This window comes from Stegostoma tigrinum, chromosome 19 (assembly GCF_030684315.1).
Source record: "Stegostoma tigrinum isolate sSteTig4 chromosome 19, sSteTig4.hap1, whole genome shotgun sequence".
Taxonomy (NCBI): Eukaryota; Metazoa; Chordata; class Chondrichthyes; order Orectolobiformes; family Stegostomatidae; genus Stegostoma; species Stegostoma tigrinum.
In genome coordinates, this window is record NC_081372.1 from 18,008,245 (window position 1) to 18,024,877 (window position 16,633).

General features: G+C 41.8%; 2 protein-coding genes across 4 annotated transcripts in view; one reads left to right on the plus strand and one right to left on the minus strand.

Annotated features, from left to right (window-relative positions):
- Positions 1-1,796: 1,796 nt before the first annotated feature.
- On the minus strand, positions 1,797-14,728 carry LOC125461331 (proteasome subunit alpha type-7). Its single transcript, XM_048549980.2, has 7 exons — positions 14,525-14,728; positions 11,677-11,803; positions 5,534-5,658; positions 3,718-3,840; positions 3,039-3,158; positions 2,698-2,760; positions 1,797-2,000 (listed from the first exon to the last, which is right to left on the minus strand). The coding sequence occupies exons 1-7, from the start codon at positions 14,624-14,626 to the stop codon at positions 1,911-1,913; spliced, it is 750 nt and encodes a 249-aa protein (XP_048405937.1). The 5' UTR covers positions 14,627-14,728; the 3' UTR covers positions 1,797-1,910.
- The window catches only part of LOC125461330 (calcium-responsive transactivator-like), a 121,313-nt gene continuing 119,207 nt past the window's right edge, over positions 14,528-16,633 (plus strand). The window contains exon 1 of one of the 3 annotated variants that reach the window (XM_048549976.2): positions 14,528-15,063. In XM_048549976.2, the coding sequence (XP_048405933.1) occupies positions 14,995-15,063 (69 nt within the window). In that variant the 5' untranslated portion in view covers positions 14,528-14,994. The remainder of the gene's footprint in view (positions 15,064-16,633) is intronic. The other 2 variants (XM_048549979.2, XM_048549975.2) reach the window with 2 other exon arrangements.

The window sequence follows — 16,633 nt, forward strand, 5'->3', positions numbered from 1 at the left end:
GTCAGCCACGTTTGTGTTTTGGAGTCACGCTTTGTCATCCTTACCTGATTTGGCCTGTGTTGCCTGAGGTGTTGCACATGGAAGACAGATGGAGGAACTTCTTTTGGTGTATTGTGAATGTGGATTTATTTCAACCAGAGGGCTGTTGAAGCTGTTTCATTATTTCCACCTTTGAATATACTTAATTTTTTTTAAATCTAAGAGAATCATGGGTTATGGAGATAAGAGAGGGAAGAGGAGTTGGAGGTTTGTCAGACCAACCATGATCTCACTGAATGGTGGAACAGACTTTATGGGCTGACAGCTGCTCCTATCTCAGTCTTAGATGCCAGTCAGAATTCGATACAGTCTTTAGGGGCAGACAATTTCTGGTTTGACACTGACCTCTCTGTAGGAAGAGGTAGGGAGCAAGATGAGGAACTGAATCTGGGAAGACAGCAGCTTTTCTGTATATTAGGGAATTACAGCTCACAGATTATTCTGCTCAAGATCTAGTAAAACTAGATGAAGCTTGCCCATGATTGTGACTAGACTTGCACTTTACAGGGAAACTAATGCTGTTTTGAGTGAGATTCCTGGACACAAATTGCCATCTTCCAGTTTTGTAATTGGGCACTTCTGCAAGGGATTAGGCATGGAAAATTGCAGCACCATCTCCCCAAAGTTTGTCTTTGAGAAATGCAACAACTTAGGTTGAAAATTATTTGACTAACCTGGTGAAGAATGCGGCATCACTTATTTAGTAGTGCTTTTATGGTTCAGAGGTCATTAACATTGTACTTTAGCATGAAGTTTGTTTTTTAAAATAAAAATTGTTATAGAGAGGTTGTTCATAAACTCTCTTGCACCTTTTATTTCAGGCCAAAACAGTTGGGTTCTACCACTGGTCACATTTCAATGGTGTCCACACATACATTCCACCAGGAGACATTCACCAGTGTAGCAGGAATTAGTCTATGGATACTATAATGTTACAACCCCTACTCCAGTTAAATTGGTGCAGACAAGGAATTTAAATTGGGACCAAGTGTTCCAGGATATAAGTCTGCCGAAATAATAATGGATTGTGCATTTGAGAAAACTATCATGCACAAATAAATTTTTTGATCTTTTGGCATCTTGACAATTCATCACAACAGTGCCCATTCATCTCATGCCATGTATCCTAATTTTCTCAATTAGGACAGTAATGTAATAAATACTCCCTAATTAAAAGTATGTGACTTTCCCTACAGAAATTAATGATAGGTAGCCACTAACATTCTTGTTCTTACTGAAGACGGGTGCACTGAGGACTAGTTAATATTAAAAATAAGGATGCACTGAAAAGTGTTTTAAACTTGTTGAATAGATTCGGTGATGCTCAGTGGTGATATCTTTGATCTGGAACAAAGTGCTAAACAGTTTCCTGATTTTTTTTTGGGGTTGAAGGGTCCGCTAATTTGGCTATTGAATCTTAAAATGTATGCTGCATTAAGAAAAGTTTTTTTAGCTTGAGCTATATGTTTTGAAAGAGGCAGAGCCAATTCAATGGGATTAATTTGAATAAAAAGGTACAGGGTCTACAAAATAGGAGGAAAACATGAAATGGATTCAGAATTAAGGGAAGGAAACTAACAAGGTATGGACTTGGTTTAACTAATCAATTCCTATGTAAAGCAAGGTAGGTCAATTGGTCTATTCTTTAGAATGAAACCCGACGTATGCTAACCACACAATCAGAATGTGGCTCGTAAGCTTCACCTTGAACATGAAATTATTTCAAGGAACAAATCATTTCAACAAATGGGGAAATGTTTCATGATGTAAAATTCAATTTATTCCAGTAGATTAGTAAAACAGGGAATGCTCAGCTTCTTACTAGTGATAAACAAGGTACACAAGCATATCTTTATATATAAAGAAAGTTGTTAGGTTTTTGGTGCTTTCTTCTTTTCAGCTTCTTCCTTTTCTTTTTCAATTTCTGAAACATAATTCTCAATTTCTTCAGGATTTAGGATCTACAGGAGAGATTTATAATATTCAATAAGTTAAATAGGAGTGAAGGTTTACATTAACAGATTTATGAAAGGCTGTTTTGGATTTTATATTCTCAATGTGCTTATTCTAATACTTAAAGGCAAATTCAAAAACAATTTCAATAGTTAGCAGAAGTCTGGTATGTTAGTGTTTCTTTACATTTCACTTGCTTGTATCACCAATTCTGATTTTAAGAAGTATATACATTAGTTGGATGGAACGTCTGGGGCTTCCCAGTAGGCTGGGATTAGATTTTTAAGTGCGAGTTTTCACTATACAAGCCCAACCTGCAGCTTTAGTCTACTGCCACATTATTTGAGTGAGCACATAATCTGGAAGCCAAGAAAATATTTCAAACTTCAGTTGTCAAGGTTGTTAAGTGTGGCCTTTTGAGGATGAGAAAATACAACCCATAAGTGAGCTGACGTGTGAATGTTATTTTTAATGGATGTAAATCTAAAATCTGAGGTATTTGGTTAGCTATGTGATTGTTGCATGAGGAAGATGCTACTTAGAGTAGGAGGAAAGAGTCTGCTTAAATCATTAGTCCTGTTGTAAGTTTTTAACATTAGAGACGCTGAATTAAACACCTGATCAATGAAGAATAGGTTAACTTGTTCAACATACAAAATAAACAAACAGACAGACAATCAATGCTGATGACATTACAAATGTTACCCGTAAGAGCTGTTCATGCTTCATCACTGCCAGTTCAATATGTTTTCCACCTGATTGTACAACCTAAAGACAATTCAGTGCGTGTTAGTATTTTTCCTTTGTTTGCTTTTAAAATCTAGATCAATGACTATATTATTACACACATTGCACTATATAATTGTTTTTTTTAAAAAGAACTGGAGGAAAGAAGGACATGGAGATGGAAGAGCCATGCTAATCTGATTTCAAAAGTTACATTAAGGTCAGTTCAGGGATTTCACATGTAGAGCGATTGTCGAAAAGTGATACTTTTTGTAGTGATATTCATTTACAATGGAATTTTTAAGAATTAATAAATTTACCTCCAGCAAAGCCTTAATGGCGAGCTTTATGGTACCACTGTCTGTAGCAGTGACTTCTTCGGTGTAGTTTTTCTCTAAGAATTCCCTGACGGTCTTTGCACTTCGTCCTATGGCATTGGCCTGAATTCAGAAGAAATGGTATAAAGGCATGCATTTTGTACAGTTCTCCCTCAATAAAAAGGGATGAAACTTCAGTTTAAATGTCAAATTGTTTTAAACTGAAAAGTTAAACAAACAAACAGTACTACTGCCCTGCAGGAGGCTATTTTGCTGATCATAGTTTTCCAAATAAGCACTTCATGTTCATTCACTTGTCTTCTCTGTAATCCTGCATTCCTTCTTTTTAAAGATAACAACTCAATTCCCTTTCAAATACTTTGATCTGAATCTTCTGGCTGAATTAGTTTCTTATACAAGGCAGAAATGTGAAGCTGTGGGTAGGGCAGTGAATGAGCACACAAGTCTTCCTTTTTACACCCAAATTCAGCCCATATTGATTTCCTACCTAGTGCCTGGAAGTGCCCTTTGTTTAGCATGCTAATAAATACAATTACATTAGCACACGCAAAATGTCAACTCCAGACTTCGAGCTAAATCAGTGAACAGAATAAAACTCAGTAAACCTTCAGTTTTAAAAAAAACTAAATTAGGTTCAGTACACTTAACAGAAGTCACTTACCTTCCATTCGTGGTAAGTACCTGATGGATCAGTTTGGTATAATCTTGGAGTTCCATCAAAATCAAAACCCACAATCAAGGCAGAAATGCCAAATGGTCTGCGCCCATTACTTTGAGTGTAACGCTGTAAAGATTCAAAAATTACAAGCTGTGTATTTTATTGACCGTGCAAAGCATGTTTGTAATAGTGATTTGCTTAATAAAGTAAAATTATCACTACAGGAGAGACTTCAAAGGAGTACGCTTGCATCTCCAATGCTCTGTACAAAAACTAAATGAGAGAGTCCAACTTTAGACTTAAATTTAAGTGTTTATAAAATTTCTGAACATAAAGAGGCAGACCCTTCATACTGACCATGTTCCTAAACTAAACTAGTCTCACCTGCCTGCACCTAGCCCCTATCCTTCCCAACTTTTCTTATTTATGAATTCATCCAAAATGTATTTTAAACATAATTGTACCTGCATCCACCACTTCCTCTGGTAATTCACTCCAGACATGAACCACTAACAGTTGCTTTTAGTGTCATTTTTAAAATCTCTCTCCCTCTCCTTCAAAATAGACCCCTTAGTTTTGAACTTCTCCCCCCTCCCAGGGAAAAGACCCTCGTCATTCATCTTATCTATGCTCCTCATGAATTTATAAGCCTTAAAAGGTCACCACTCAACCTCCCATGCTTCAGGTGAAAAATGTCCCAGCCTATCCAATCTATTTTTAAATAATAAACCCACCATTCCCAGCAAAATCCTGGTAAGTCTCTTTTGAACCTTCCAGTTTAATAATGTCCTTCCTGTAACAACATGACCAGAACTGCATACAGTACTCCAGAAGAGGCCTCATCAACATTCTGTACAACTTCAACAATAATGTCCCAATTCCTATACTAAAGTCTGAGCAAAGAAGGCAAGCACACTCAACACCTTAACCACCTTGTTTACCTGTGACGCAAATTTCGTAGAATTATGTACCTGAACCCCAAAGTCTGTTGTACAAACTACCTAGGGCCCTACTTTTAGTTGTTCAAGTACTATCCTTGTTTATATCACCAAAATGTAATACCTCATGTTTATCCAAGTTAAACTCCCTCTGCCACTCTTCAGCGCATTGTCCCAATTCATTAAGATTGTGACCCTAGATAATCATCTTCACTGTCCACTATACCACCCATTTTGGGTGTCATCTGCAAGTAGGTGGTTAGGTAAGTAGAGTGTCCAATCCCACAAGTTATTCATCTCTTACGGTGTGATTCGTTTAGACTAGAGCTATTCTATTGCAATGAAGGGAATTATTTTGTAATTCACCATAGTTCGTAGAGGACCACAGGCATCTCTCCACACAAGATGCAAGCAGTGATATATAGTTTGAGGGGTACCTCTCTATGGATGAGGTAAAGTCATCAAAATAGAAGTTATCCATTAAAACAAAGATTGAATTATAGGTGAGCAGTTTACTGAATTTTGGTTAGTATAAGTGCTACAAAAACAAATGCATTAAACCACTGTTCCTTCATTGACTCAATCCTGGGACACATTTCCTAAGAAAAGGAGTCTACCTTACCCATCCCTGCCACAGCCAGACACAGTAGTTCAAGAAGGCAGCTCAACACCCCTGTCTGAAAAGCAGCTGTGGGTTGGGTGATAATTGCTGGTGTAGCCAAAGATACTCATAAAACTAAAATTAAAAAAAAATTATTGCAAAGCAGAAATCACCAGATCTACACTTGGTTGCGAGACAAGTTTCCTGTTTGCTTGAAAAAAGCAACTTTAAGTGTGTACTACATGATGATATTTAAAATAAAACAAAGAACTCAAATTACCTGTTTTAAGCTGGCAATATAACGCGTGATATATTCAACCGTGACTGGGTCTTCTACCGTTAGTCGATGGCTCTGGCACTCTACTCGAGCCCTATTAATAACTATCCTGGCATCAGCCGTAAGACCTATTGCAATAAAAAACTATATTAAAATACACATTATCTACCATGTTGTCTCAGCAATTAGAAAGCAGCTGATATCCTCCAACTACAATAACTAATCAAAAAGAGTGCAAGAGCTGTTTGGAAAGAATACTTTTACACTAAAAATGCATTCAAATTGGGATTTGATTCTGTTCTCATCGCTATATGATTGCACCCTCTCCTCAACACAACATAGCTGTAGAAACTAATTATCCAACAATATGTTGCAAAACATCTCCACCTAATGGTGGAATGTGCAAAATCTTCGAGTGTTGCAAACAACCTGGGACTTGGTAAAAGCAAGACTGAGAATCACTGTAGAAGGAATTCAGTCTCTAATGCTTGAGGGTGTTACAGTTTGAGGTAATAAGTATTTATAATTATTTTTCCAGTGATAAAAAAGTGTAAGTTTTAAGTAAAAGGAAACTTAATTAATCAAAAAGTTGAAAAATAATTTAGACCAATATATAGCAGAGGAGATTGATTGTCTGGATGGACATTTGTGGACAATCATATAGTACAAGTGAACATTTCACGTGTAATGCTTCCATCTCTGTCTGTCTAGCTCAGAATCATTAAGCTGACTGTGGGTTGGAAGCAATTCAGCATACATGGAGGGGTGGGAAGGGGAAGGGGAAAAGGGATCTGGGCAGTTTCTTTAGGCCTCAGTTACACCGTTCAAAGTGCAGTTGATAGGGCCTATACTGTACAGCAAGAGTAAACCAGATAATACAGAGAACAAGAATTTGCAGAAACTGAATGAACATGTACAATATTCTTAAAACTTCAAAAAGGGTAAGGACAAAGACAAACAGTCAGAATGCCTCTGGCTCTGAACTGCCACGGTCGGCAATCTACAAAGAGAAGCACATTTTAGTAGTTGAGGGGATTCAATAACTAATGCCATACTATTGTTTCCAAGTGGGTTCAAGTTTCTAATATGGTACGCTGGCTGCCTGGTGCACAGACACCTCCAACATATTTTGAAGCTAAGTTGAAAACGGGAGGAACGGAGAAGTTCTAGTGATCATGATCCATATTTGGAGCCAAAACACAGTTCACAGTGATTGAGAGGTTGTATTCGGAGAGTACCAAGAACTAAATTAAAGAACAGGTTCTTGCATGTTATGGTCTCTGGATTATTTGTATTTAGTCAAGATTACTGGCATCTGCAGCAAATTTTGCTTTTAATTAAACAATACTACCCAGATATCAAGTGTTAAAGGTTACTCCAACCAACAGCACTAAAGGCTAAACAACAGATGGACAGGGAATCTTTACTTCACTCCAGGTATCCCTTCTCCACAGGGACAGGGCAATGCCAAAAAGCGGAACCACACACAGGCCCCTCCCAATACTGCCTCCAATCTCCCCAGCACCCCCCCCCCCCCCCGCCCCTCCCTCCGATGTCTCTTCAGGGTATTTCGAAGGTGGCAGGGCCTCCCACTTCTACTCCATCTGCTACCTTTGGCCTTCTGGCAGTTCAAACCAAGGAGGGTGTGGCTACATACTGCATCCACTGTACCCGGTGCGGCTTTCTCTACATTGGGGAAACCAAGCGGAGGCTTGGGGACCGCTTTGCAGAACACCTCCGCTCAGTTCGCAACAAACAACTGCACCTCCCAGTCGCAAACCATTTCCACTCCCCCTCCCATTCTCTTGATGACATGTCCATCATGGGCCTCCTGCACTGCCACAATGATGCCACCCGAAGGTTGCAGGAACAGCAACTCATATTCCGCCTGGGAACCCTGCAGCCATATGGTATCAATGTGGACTTCACCAGTTTCAAAATCTCCCCTTCCCCCACTGCATCCCTAAACCAGCCCAGTTCATCCCCTCCCCCCACTGCACCACACAACCAGCCCAGCTCTTCCCCCCCACCCACTGCATCCCAAAACCAGTCCAACCTGTCTCTGCATCCCTAACCGGTTCTTCCTCTCACCCATCCCTTCCTCCCACCCCAAGCCGCACCCCCAGCTACCTACTAACCTCATCCCACCTCCTTGACCTGTCCGTCTTCCCTGGACTGACCTATCCCCTCCCTACCTCCCCACCTACACCCTCTCCACCTATCTTCTTTACTCTCCATCTTCGGTCCGCCTCCCCCTCTCTCCCTATTTATTCCAGTTCCCTCCCCCCATCCCCCTCTCTGATGAAGGGTCTAGGCCCGAAACGTCAGCTTTTGTGCTCCTGAGATGCTGCTTGGCCTGCTGTGTTCATCCAGCCTCACATTTTATTATCTTGGAATCTCCAGCATCTGCAGTTCCCATTATCTCTGTGGCTACATTCACTTGCTTTCTCCAAGTCTTTCATATATATTGTGAATCATTATGGTCTCAGCACTGATCCCTGTAGAATCCCACTGGTCATAGGTCAACAAACCTGAAAAGGATCACCTTATCCCCACTTGCTTTTCCCTGTCCATGAGCCAGAATTCTATCCATGCCTTTCTTTTACTCCAACACCAGGCGGGGTGGGGAAGCTCTAAAGGGAATCTGGATGCGTATGAATAGGTAAAAAGTTTAATCAGAAAGTGGGACAAATGCTGGCAAATGGGACTAGGTTAATTTAGCAAATCTGGTCACCTTGGATGATTTGGACCAAAGGGTCTTTTTCCATGCTGTATATCTCTCTGACTCAACCTTTTGGGAGGCACCTCTTGAATGTCTTTTGGAAGTCTAAATGCAACACATCCACTGATTTCCTCTATCCACTCTGGTTGAAAATTTCTTTGAAGAGTCTGACTAGAGTTTTTCATGAAGCCGTATGGAGTCTGCTCAATTAGATTATGATTTCCCAATATGCTGACATCATTTCCTTAACAGAGAAAACCTTTTATTATCCATCACCTACGGGACCGGAAGTGCTGATTGATCAAATATTCCAGTTGGTCAAGAGGTCCACATATAATCCATGTAAAACACACTCAGTAATTGAAATGTATTGCCAGTGTAACAGTGATGTTACTATCTTTTTTACAATGGAAATCACTTAAATAATAAGGCAACTTTGCTTTTAATTAAAACTCACTGGCAGACAGCCTTCTCACTTGAACCCTCAACTGACTATTCAGACATTGTGGTATTTTGAGGGGAAAAAATTGAATGGAAATTCAATCAACTGTTGATATTTCATGAGACTATTTAATTGAACAGGTATAGTTACATGGAGGTAATTAAATTTAAAAATTACAGTAATTGGATAGAATAATACAGTAAGCTTTCCAATGTATATAATTTTTATCACTTTATAAGGTACTAGTTAAAACAAAACCTGCTGCGATTGATTCCAATACCTACTACTAATAGACGTCAGGCTAAGTGGCCTATAGTTACCGGCTTTTTGGATATAGGGATGTCACGTAAACGGGTTTCTAATCTTCTGGTATTTCTCCGGAATCCAACAATTTTTGGAAAATGCAACTAATGCATTCACTATCTCTATAACTACCTCTTTTAGGATCCTAGGATGCAGGCCATCAGGGGTAGGGAACCTTTTTGCCTTTAATCCCATACGTTTGTCTAATACTACTTCTGTAGTGATTGATATGGTAATTAATTCCTCCTGCATATTATTTATTATTGATTTGAAGTATCGTCAACCATAAAGTCGGATGCAAAATATCTTTTAATTCCTCTGCCACTTCCTGTTCTCCAAAACCGTTTCATTCCCCAATTCATTTTCTATGGGGCCTATGTTCACCTTGACCCCTCTTTTCCATTTCATATAATTAAAGGAAACTCTGATTATCACTCTTATACTTAGTGCTAGTTTGCCCTCAGTTTACTTTCTCTCTGTTTTTACTATTTTTTCTGACCTCCTTTGATGGATTCTGAATTTATCCCAGGCTTCGGCATCCTTATATGCTTATATCCATCCTACCCACAAATTAATATCGTCCTTAACTTCCCTGGTTAGCCATAGTCAATATATTCCCATCTTAAATATTTCCTCCATACTCAAAAGTATTTTTGTTGAGTCATGAATTACATCCTTAAACATCTGATCACTGCTTACGTACTGTCATTCCTATTAATATACCCGCCCAGGTCTCTTTAGCAAACTCCATCCTCATTTAAAGTTAAACAGTTGCTTTTAAAACAGTTGCAAAGAAATAATTCAATTAAATTTCAGTGACTCAAATGATGGCAGTGTGACGTTAGTGATCAATATTTCAGAGGTCTAGGCTAACACTCTGGGCACATGGGTTCAAATCCCATGACAACAGGTACTGGAATTTAAATTCAAATAATAAAGATCTTAGGCTGAAAAGGAGTCTGAGCAATGCTCATTACAAAGCTATCAATTTTCATAAAATTTCATTTAGCTCAGTGATGCCCTTCAGGGAAGGAAATCTGCTGTCCTTACCCTGTCTGGCCTACTGACTTCAGACCTATAGCAATATGAATAACTCTTAACTACCCAGGTCCGGATGGGATCTATCCCAGGGTACAGAGGGAAGCGAGAGAGGAAATAGCGAGGGCCTTAACAGATATCTTTGCAGCATCCTTAGACACGGGCGAGGTCCCGGAGGACTGGAGACTTGCTAATGTTGTCCCCTTGTTTAAAAAGGGCAGCAAGGATAATCCAGGTAATTATCAACCGGTGAGCCTGACGTCAGCTACTGGAGAAGATACTGAGGGATAGGATCTATTCCCATTTGGAAGAAAATGGGCTTATCAGGGATAGGCAACATGGTTTTGTACAGGGAAGGTCATGTCTTACCAACTTAATAGAATTCTTTGAGGACGTGACAAAGTTGGTTGATAAGGGAAAGGCTGTAGATGTCATATACATGGACTTCAGTAAGGTGTTTGATAAGGTTCCCCATGGCAGGCTGATGGAGAAAGTGAAGTCACATGGGGTCCAGGGTGTGCTCGCTAGATGGATAAAAAACTGACTAGGCAACAGGAGACAGAGAGTAGTAGTAGAAGGGAGTTTCTCAAATTGGAGACCTGTGACCAGTGGGGTTCCACAGGGATCTGTGCTGGGGCCACTGTGGTTTGTGATATATGTAAATGATTTGGAGGAAGGTGTAGGTGGTCTGATCTGCAAGTTTGCAGATGACACTAAGATTGGTGGAGTAGCAGATCATGAAGGGGACGGTCAGAGATGGAGTTCAATCCGGGCAAATGCCAGCTGATGCATTTTGGACGATCAAATTCAAGGGCGAACTAAACAGTAAACGGAAAAGTCCTAGGGAAAACTGATGAACAGAGAGATCTGGGTGTTCAGGTCCACTGTTCCCTGAAGGTGATAACGCAGGTCAATAGGGTGGTCAAGAAGGCATACGGCATGCTTTCCTTCATTGGACAGGGTATTGAGTACTAGAGTTGGCAGGTCATGTTGCAGTTGTATAGGACTTTGGCTCGGCCACATTTGGAGTACTGTGTACAGTTCTGGTTGCCACATTACCAAAAGGATATGGATGCTTTGGAGAGGGTGCAGAGGAGGCTCACCAGGATGTTGCCTGGTATGGAGGGTGCTAGCTATGAAGAGAGGTTGAGTAGATTAGGATTATTTTCATTAGAAAGACGGAGATTGAGTGGGGACCTAATTGAGGTCTACAAAATCATGAGGGGTATCGACAGGGTGGATAGCAAGAAGCTTTTTCCCCCCCAGAGTGGAGGACTCAATTACTAGGGGTCATGAGTTCAAAGTGAGAGGAGGAAAGTTTAAGGGAGATAAGCATGGAAAGTTCTTTACACAGAGGGTGGGGGATGCCTGGAACACGTTGCCAGCAGAGGTGGTAGACGCAGACACATTAGCGTCTTTTAAGATATATTTGGACAGATACATGGATGGGCAGGGAGCAAATGGACACAGACCGTTAGAAACTAGATGACAGATTAGACAGAGGATCTTGATCGGTGCAGGCTTGGAGGGCCGAAGGGCCTGTTCCTGTGCTGTAATTTTCTTTGTACCCTCTGAAATGATCCAAGTCATAAAGGAATGAGTAACATTCACATTCAACAAAGGAATAAAAGTCGCATTCACCTGCAAAAGCCATGCATACATTGTCATCCAGTATACAGATCTTCCTTACAGTTCTTTCATCCTGTAATTTGGCTACAGATTTCTTTTCCACTGCAAGGACTACAATTTCTTTTCCTCGAACACCAACCTGTAAAATAAAAAAGGATTTGTTTCGAATTATTATATCCCTTTATAGGACTACTGATGTGTGAATGCAAATTGTAAAGACAAATTGTTTTCAAAGCTACATTCACAGACAAATGTTAACTTGTTGAGCTTTTGCAAGTGAAAATGTAAATGTTTATACTGTGTTTCTCTGGACTGAATCTGTTTCTTTCCTGAAAGGAGCCAAGAGTTTCTAAATTTACAGTATCATAATTTTAGCACTGGCGTAAAGTTGAAATTTTATTCAGATTGGGTTCTATCAAAATATCCCTAAAAGAGAAACTAGGTCAATGTACTTACATTTAATATTCATTATGCTATTATTCTGCTTATCTGCTTAATTAGAGGCAGACTGTTGTACCCATCACATAATCCCAATGTAACCAAATATTGCAAAATACCACGGTGAATAATATGTTACCCATTTCCGACTCTGACCCAGGTAATTTCTGCACAAACACCATTTTGACTATTCAATTTTCCATCATCAGTTCTTAAACTATAATACCTCTGATCATCTGGGATTTAAACCTACTTCACTAGTGTTCAAGGGTATAACTGGTTTGCATATTAAAGAAAATATTTAAACTTCTCATGCAACATATATGCTTGATAAAAATATAAAGACAAAATTCAATTACTCACTAATTTTGCAATTAATCAAGTTGTGTTTATCTGGTGCAAGACACAAACATTACGGTAGTAATAGGCGGAATGTTACTTCTTAAAAAGAAATATTGGAAAGGATTTGCTACAAGATTATGGAATAACATTATTGACATAGATCTCATTAATCAAGTTCATCTGGACCATCTCCAACACATCACTCACCTTCCTGGACCCCTCTGTCTCGATCTCAGGCAACCATCTAGAAACCAATGTCCATTTCAAGCCCACCAACTCCCACAGCTACCTAGAATATACCTCCTCCCACCCACCTTCCTGCAAAAATTCCATCCCATATTCCTAATTCCTTCTCCTCCGCCGCATCTGCTCCCACAATGAGGAATTTCACTCCCATACATCCCATATGTCCTCGTTCTTCAAGGACCGCAACATTCTCCCCGCAGTGGTCGAGAACACCCTCGACCGAGTCTCCCGCAACTCATCCCTCACACCCCACCCCCGCAATGACCACCAGAAGAGAATCCCCCTCATCCTCACATACCACCCCACCAACCTCCAGATACAAAGCATCGTTCTCCGACACTTCAGCCATCTACAATCCGACCCCACCACTAAAGACATTTTTCCATCCCCACCCGACTGCCTTCTGGAGAGACCACTCTCTCCACGACTCCCTTGTCCGCTCCACACTCCCCTCCAACCCCACCACGCCTGGCATTTTCTCCTGCAACTGCAGGGTGCTACACTTGTCCCCACACCTCCTCCCTCACCCCCATCCCAGGCCCCAAGATGACTTTACACATCAAGCAGATGTTCACCTGCACATCCGCCAATGTGGTACACTGCATCCGTTGTGGCTTCCTCTACATCGGGGAAACCAAGCCGAAGCTTGGGGACCACTTTGCAGAACACCTACACTCGGTTCGCAATAAACTGCACTTCCCCGTCGCGAACCATTTTAACCACCCCTCCCATTCCTTAGACGACATGTCCATCCTGGGCCTCCTGCAGTGCCATAATGATGCCACCCAAAGGTTGCAGGAACAGTAACTCATATTCTGCTTGGGAACCCTGCAGCCCATTGGTATCAATGTGGATTTCACAAGCTTCAATAGCTCCCCTCCGCCTACTGAATCCCAAAAACCAGTCCCCCGCCTCCCTAACCTGTTCTTCCTCTCAAGCTGCACCTCCACCTCCTACCTACTAACCTCATCCCACCCTTCTTGACCTGTCAGTCCTCCCCGGACTGACCTATCCCCTCCCCACCTACCTCATCCTCTCTCCATCTTCGGTCCACCTCTCCCTATTTATTTCAGAATCCTCTCCCCATCCCCCTTTTCTGAGGAGCCAACGTCAGCTTTTGTGTTCCTAAGAAGCTGCTTGGCCTGCTGTGTGCATCCAGCTCCACACTTTGTTAGCTTTCCTGAATAGCACAGGATAAATAACATCACCAGTATAGCCTGGTACTACTCAACTCATAGTCTTAAGCCATAATCAGGATTTTACTTCCCAAAAGGCAACATAACCATCGAGGCACCCACAGCTAACGTTGGGATTTCTTTTCACAGATTTTCACACTTGAAAAATCAGACCAAAAGCAATTGTTGTAAACAATGTAAACGCAGTTCGGTTGTTGGGCACTAGAGGAGCTTGGGCACTGCAAGAAGTTACATAGGCTGTTGTAGTGCACTTCACCTCAGTTGCCTCCAAAAGCTAGTGATTAGAATGGAATTGCAGTGAACCTGTTTGTTCCCTATAAATCTCACCAACATTGGCCTGGCAATTGTGACTGTGAAGTCTCAGTAACTGTGCACTTTTAAGGCACAGAATTCCTTCCTGGTTGGATTTTTTAAAAATAAAAAATGAAAATAAACGTTTCTTTTAAAAACAAAACTAAAAAGAATGGTTTTGCAAAGCGGGGTAAGTATATGGGGCCGGCCCTGAGACTTGTCGGGAGGGGGATCTTCTGAAAACGGACAGCAAGGCCACAGCCCTTGGAGGGGGGGGGGGGGGGGGGGGTGGCCTACGAGTCTACAGCCTCCCGCACCTTCTCCTCCCCGGGTCCGGCGATACTCACCGCCGCAGAGCCCTTCTTCACCGCCTCTTGGGCGTACTCCACCTGGAAGAGGTGCCCGTCCGGGGAGAAGACGGTGATGGCTCGGTCGTAGCTGGCGCTCATGGTTGCTTTTCGGCGGCGCAAAGAGCAAGAAAGCGAAAGCGAAACCGGCCCAAAGCCTCCCTCCTCCGCCACCTAGAAACGCCGAATCATCTCGGTCTTCCCGCCCCTTCCGTCCCCCAAGCTGCCGCCACACAAGGAGGGGTTTGTCAGAGAGGGCGGACCCTGCCTTTAAAGAGCAGCTGCAAGCTGCTGCCTTCTCCACAGCTCCCAGTCCCTAACTACTGGATCTGCAATCAACCCGGGCTGCATTTGCACCACTAACAGCATCATCTGGAATTACACTGTCTCATTCACTACATACCTATCCTGCGACCTCAGAGATAGACAGGGAGAGAGAGGAAAAACCAGGAGAGAAAAAAATTAAAATCATGTCTGTGGCATTTGCATCAGCTCGCCAGCGGGGGAAAGGGGAGGTCACTCAAGCCACGATTCAAAAGGTAAAACGTTCTTGTTATTTAATATTTGATTTAGTTCTCTTCCCCACCCCCCGCTTTTTTGTAGGAAATCTGCGACTCTCGATTTTTGCCTTTATTGAAATAAATCTCTCCCCCCACCCCCTTGTCATTCCCCAGTTATCCAGTCATTTCATCTTCTCCCATTGGCGACAAACGGGCCATCTCTCACAATTCTGAAATGCGGGTTTTGATCATCTTAAGATCCGGCTTGGGGACAGGACTGGTGTCCTCTGCTCTTCTCTCCAGCCCACCCCCCGCCCCCGGATTGTGAATGCAGCAGCTCCGAACAAAGCAAGGTGTGATAGTGCAGACACATGGGGCAACCGAGGTTAAAGAAGCCAAGGCACTGGTTAATTCCATTTAAATCACATCGATATAGATTGGATTTTTCTCCCTGTCTGTAAAACACCGACCTAATCTACTTAGCAAACGATTGCACCTCTATTATTGACACGTGATTTTTAAACGTGTGTTTAGATAAAATAACATCAAATGTTCAGTACACTCGTGTACAGGCTCGCAGGGACTGAGATCTGGGCATGCCAGTAAAACCGCTTAAAGCGATCCTACCTTACTTGCACTTTTAGGAAAACGAATTCAATTCCAAAATAAACGGCAACAATGTATTTTATCGTTTGAAATGGCTCGAATGAATGGCATTTTAAACGATGCGATCAGTAATTGTTTAATAAAAGTGCTACTTCCAGCGAGGAATAAGAACGTTTGGGTATTTCTGTTCCAAATTGCGTTTTAAACCCCAAAATAGCATGAAAACGTACTGAACCGTACAAAGTAACGGACGGAAACTTGACATTTCTGAATAACCCTTGTCACCGGGGTTTCTTTTTGAAAGGAGGGAGAGGTTCTTTTGGTCACAGAATAGAGGTCTGCCTCTGAGATTTCAGGTGCTTTATTCGTCAAATCGTTAGCTGCGGGATGGTGTTACTGTCAGCGACCAAGCATTTGATTTTGGATCTTTTCCCTTAGTTCCCCCCTCCCCCCGCAGAATCGAGCTGGAAATCGCCAAACTTTACTCAGATGATGTTCGGGATTCAATTCTGAGGGCCATTAGGATTTTGGTGGTGGGGAGGAGGCTGGTTTCGAAGGGGGAAGAGGCGAATGAGCTGGGTGGTGGTGGCGAGGGGGACAACATTGGGAGTTTGGTGGATTAATAATGGCGAAGAAGAAAAGGTGTCAGTGCAGACAGCAATCAACACCTCATCAGCATCCTGCTCAGTAAAACATCGTGCTGCCATCCGATGGACAGGGAGCATTGTTGCTAAACACTCACCACTTCGCATCTGTTTCTGTTACCACCGACATTAACAACCAACCCCCGCCCCCGTTCCCTTCTCCTCCTCCAGGTTAACTGTGATCTATTTGTATGTGACGGCTTGTGCATGGATTTTAAAAAAATGCGTAGCCAGTTAATCAGATCACAATCATTCACTTCGAGAGGACTGTAATAGCACTGAACTGAATACCTGCCATGCACCATATCTGTAAACTTCAACACATTTGATCACAAAGAAATTAAGTGGCAAAATTTTTA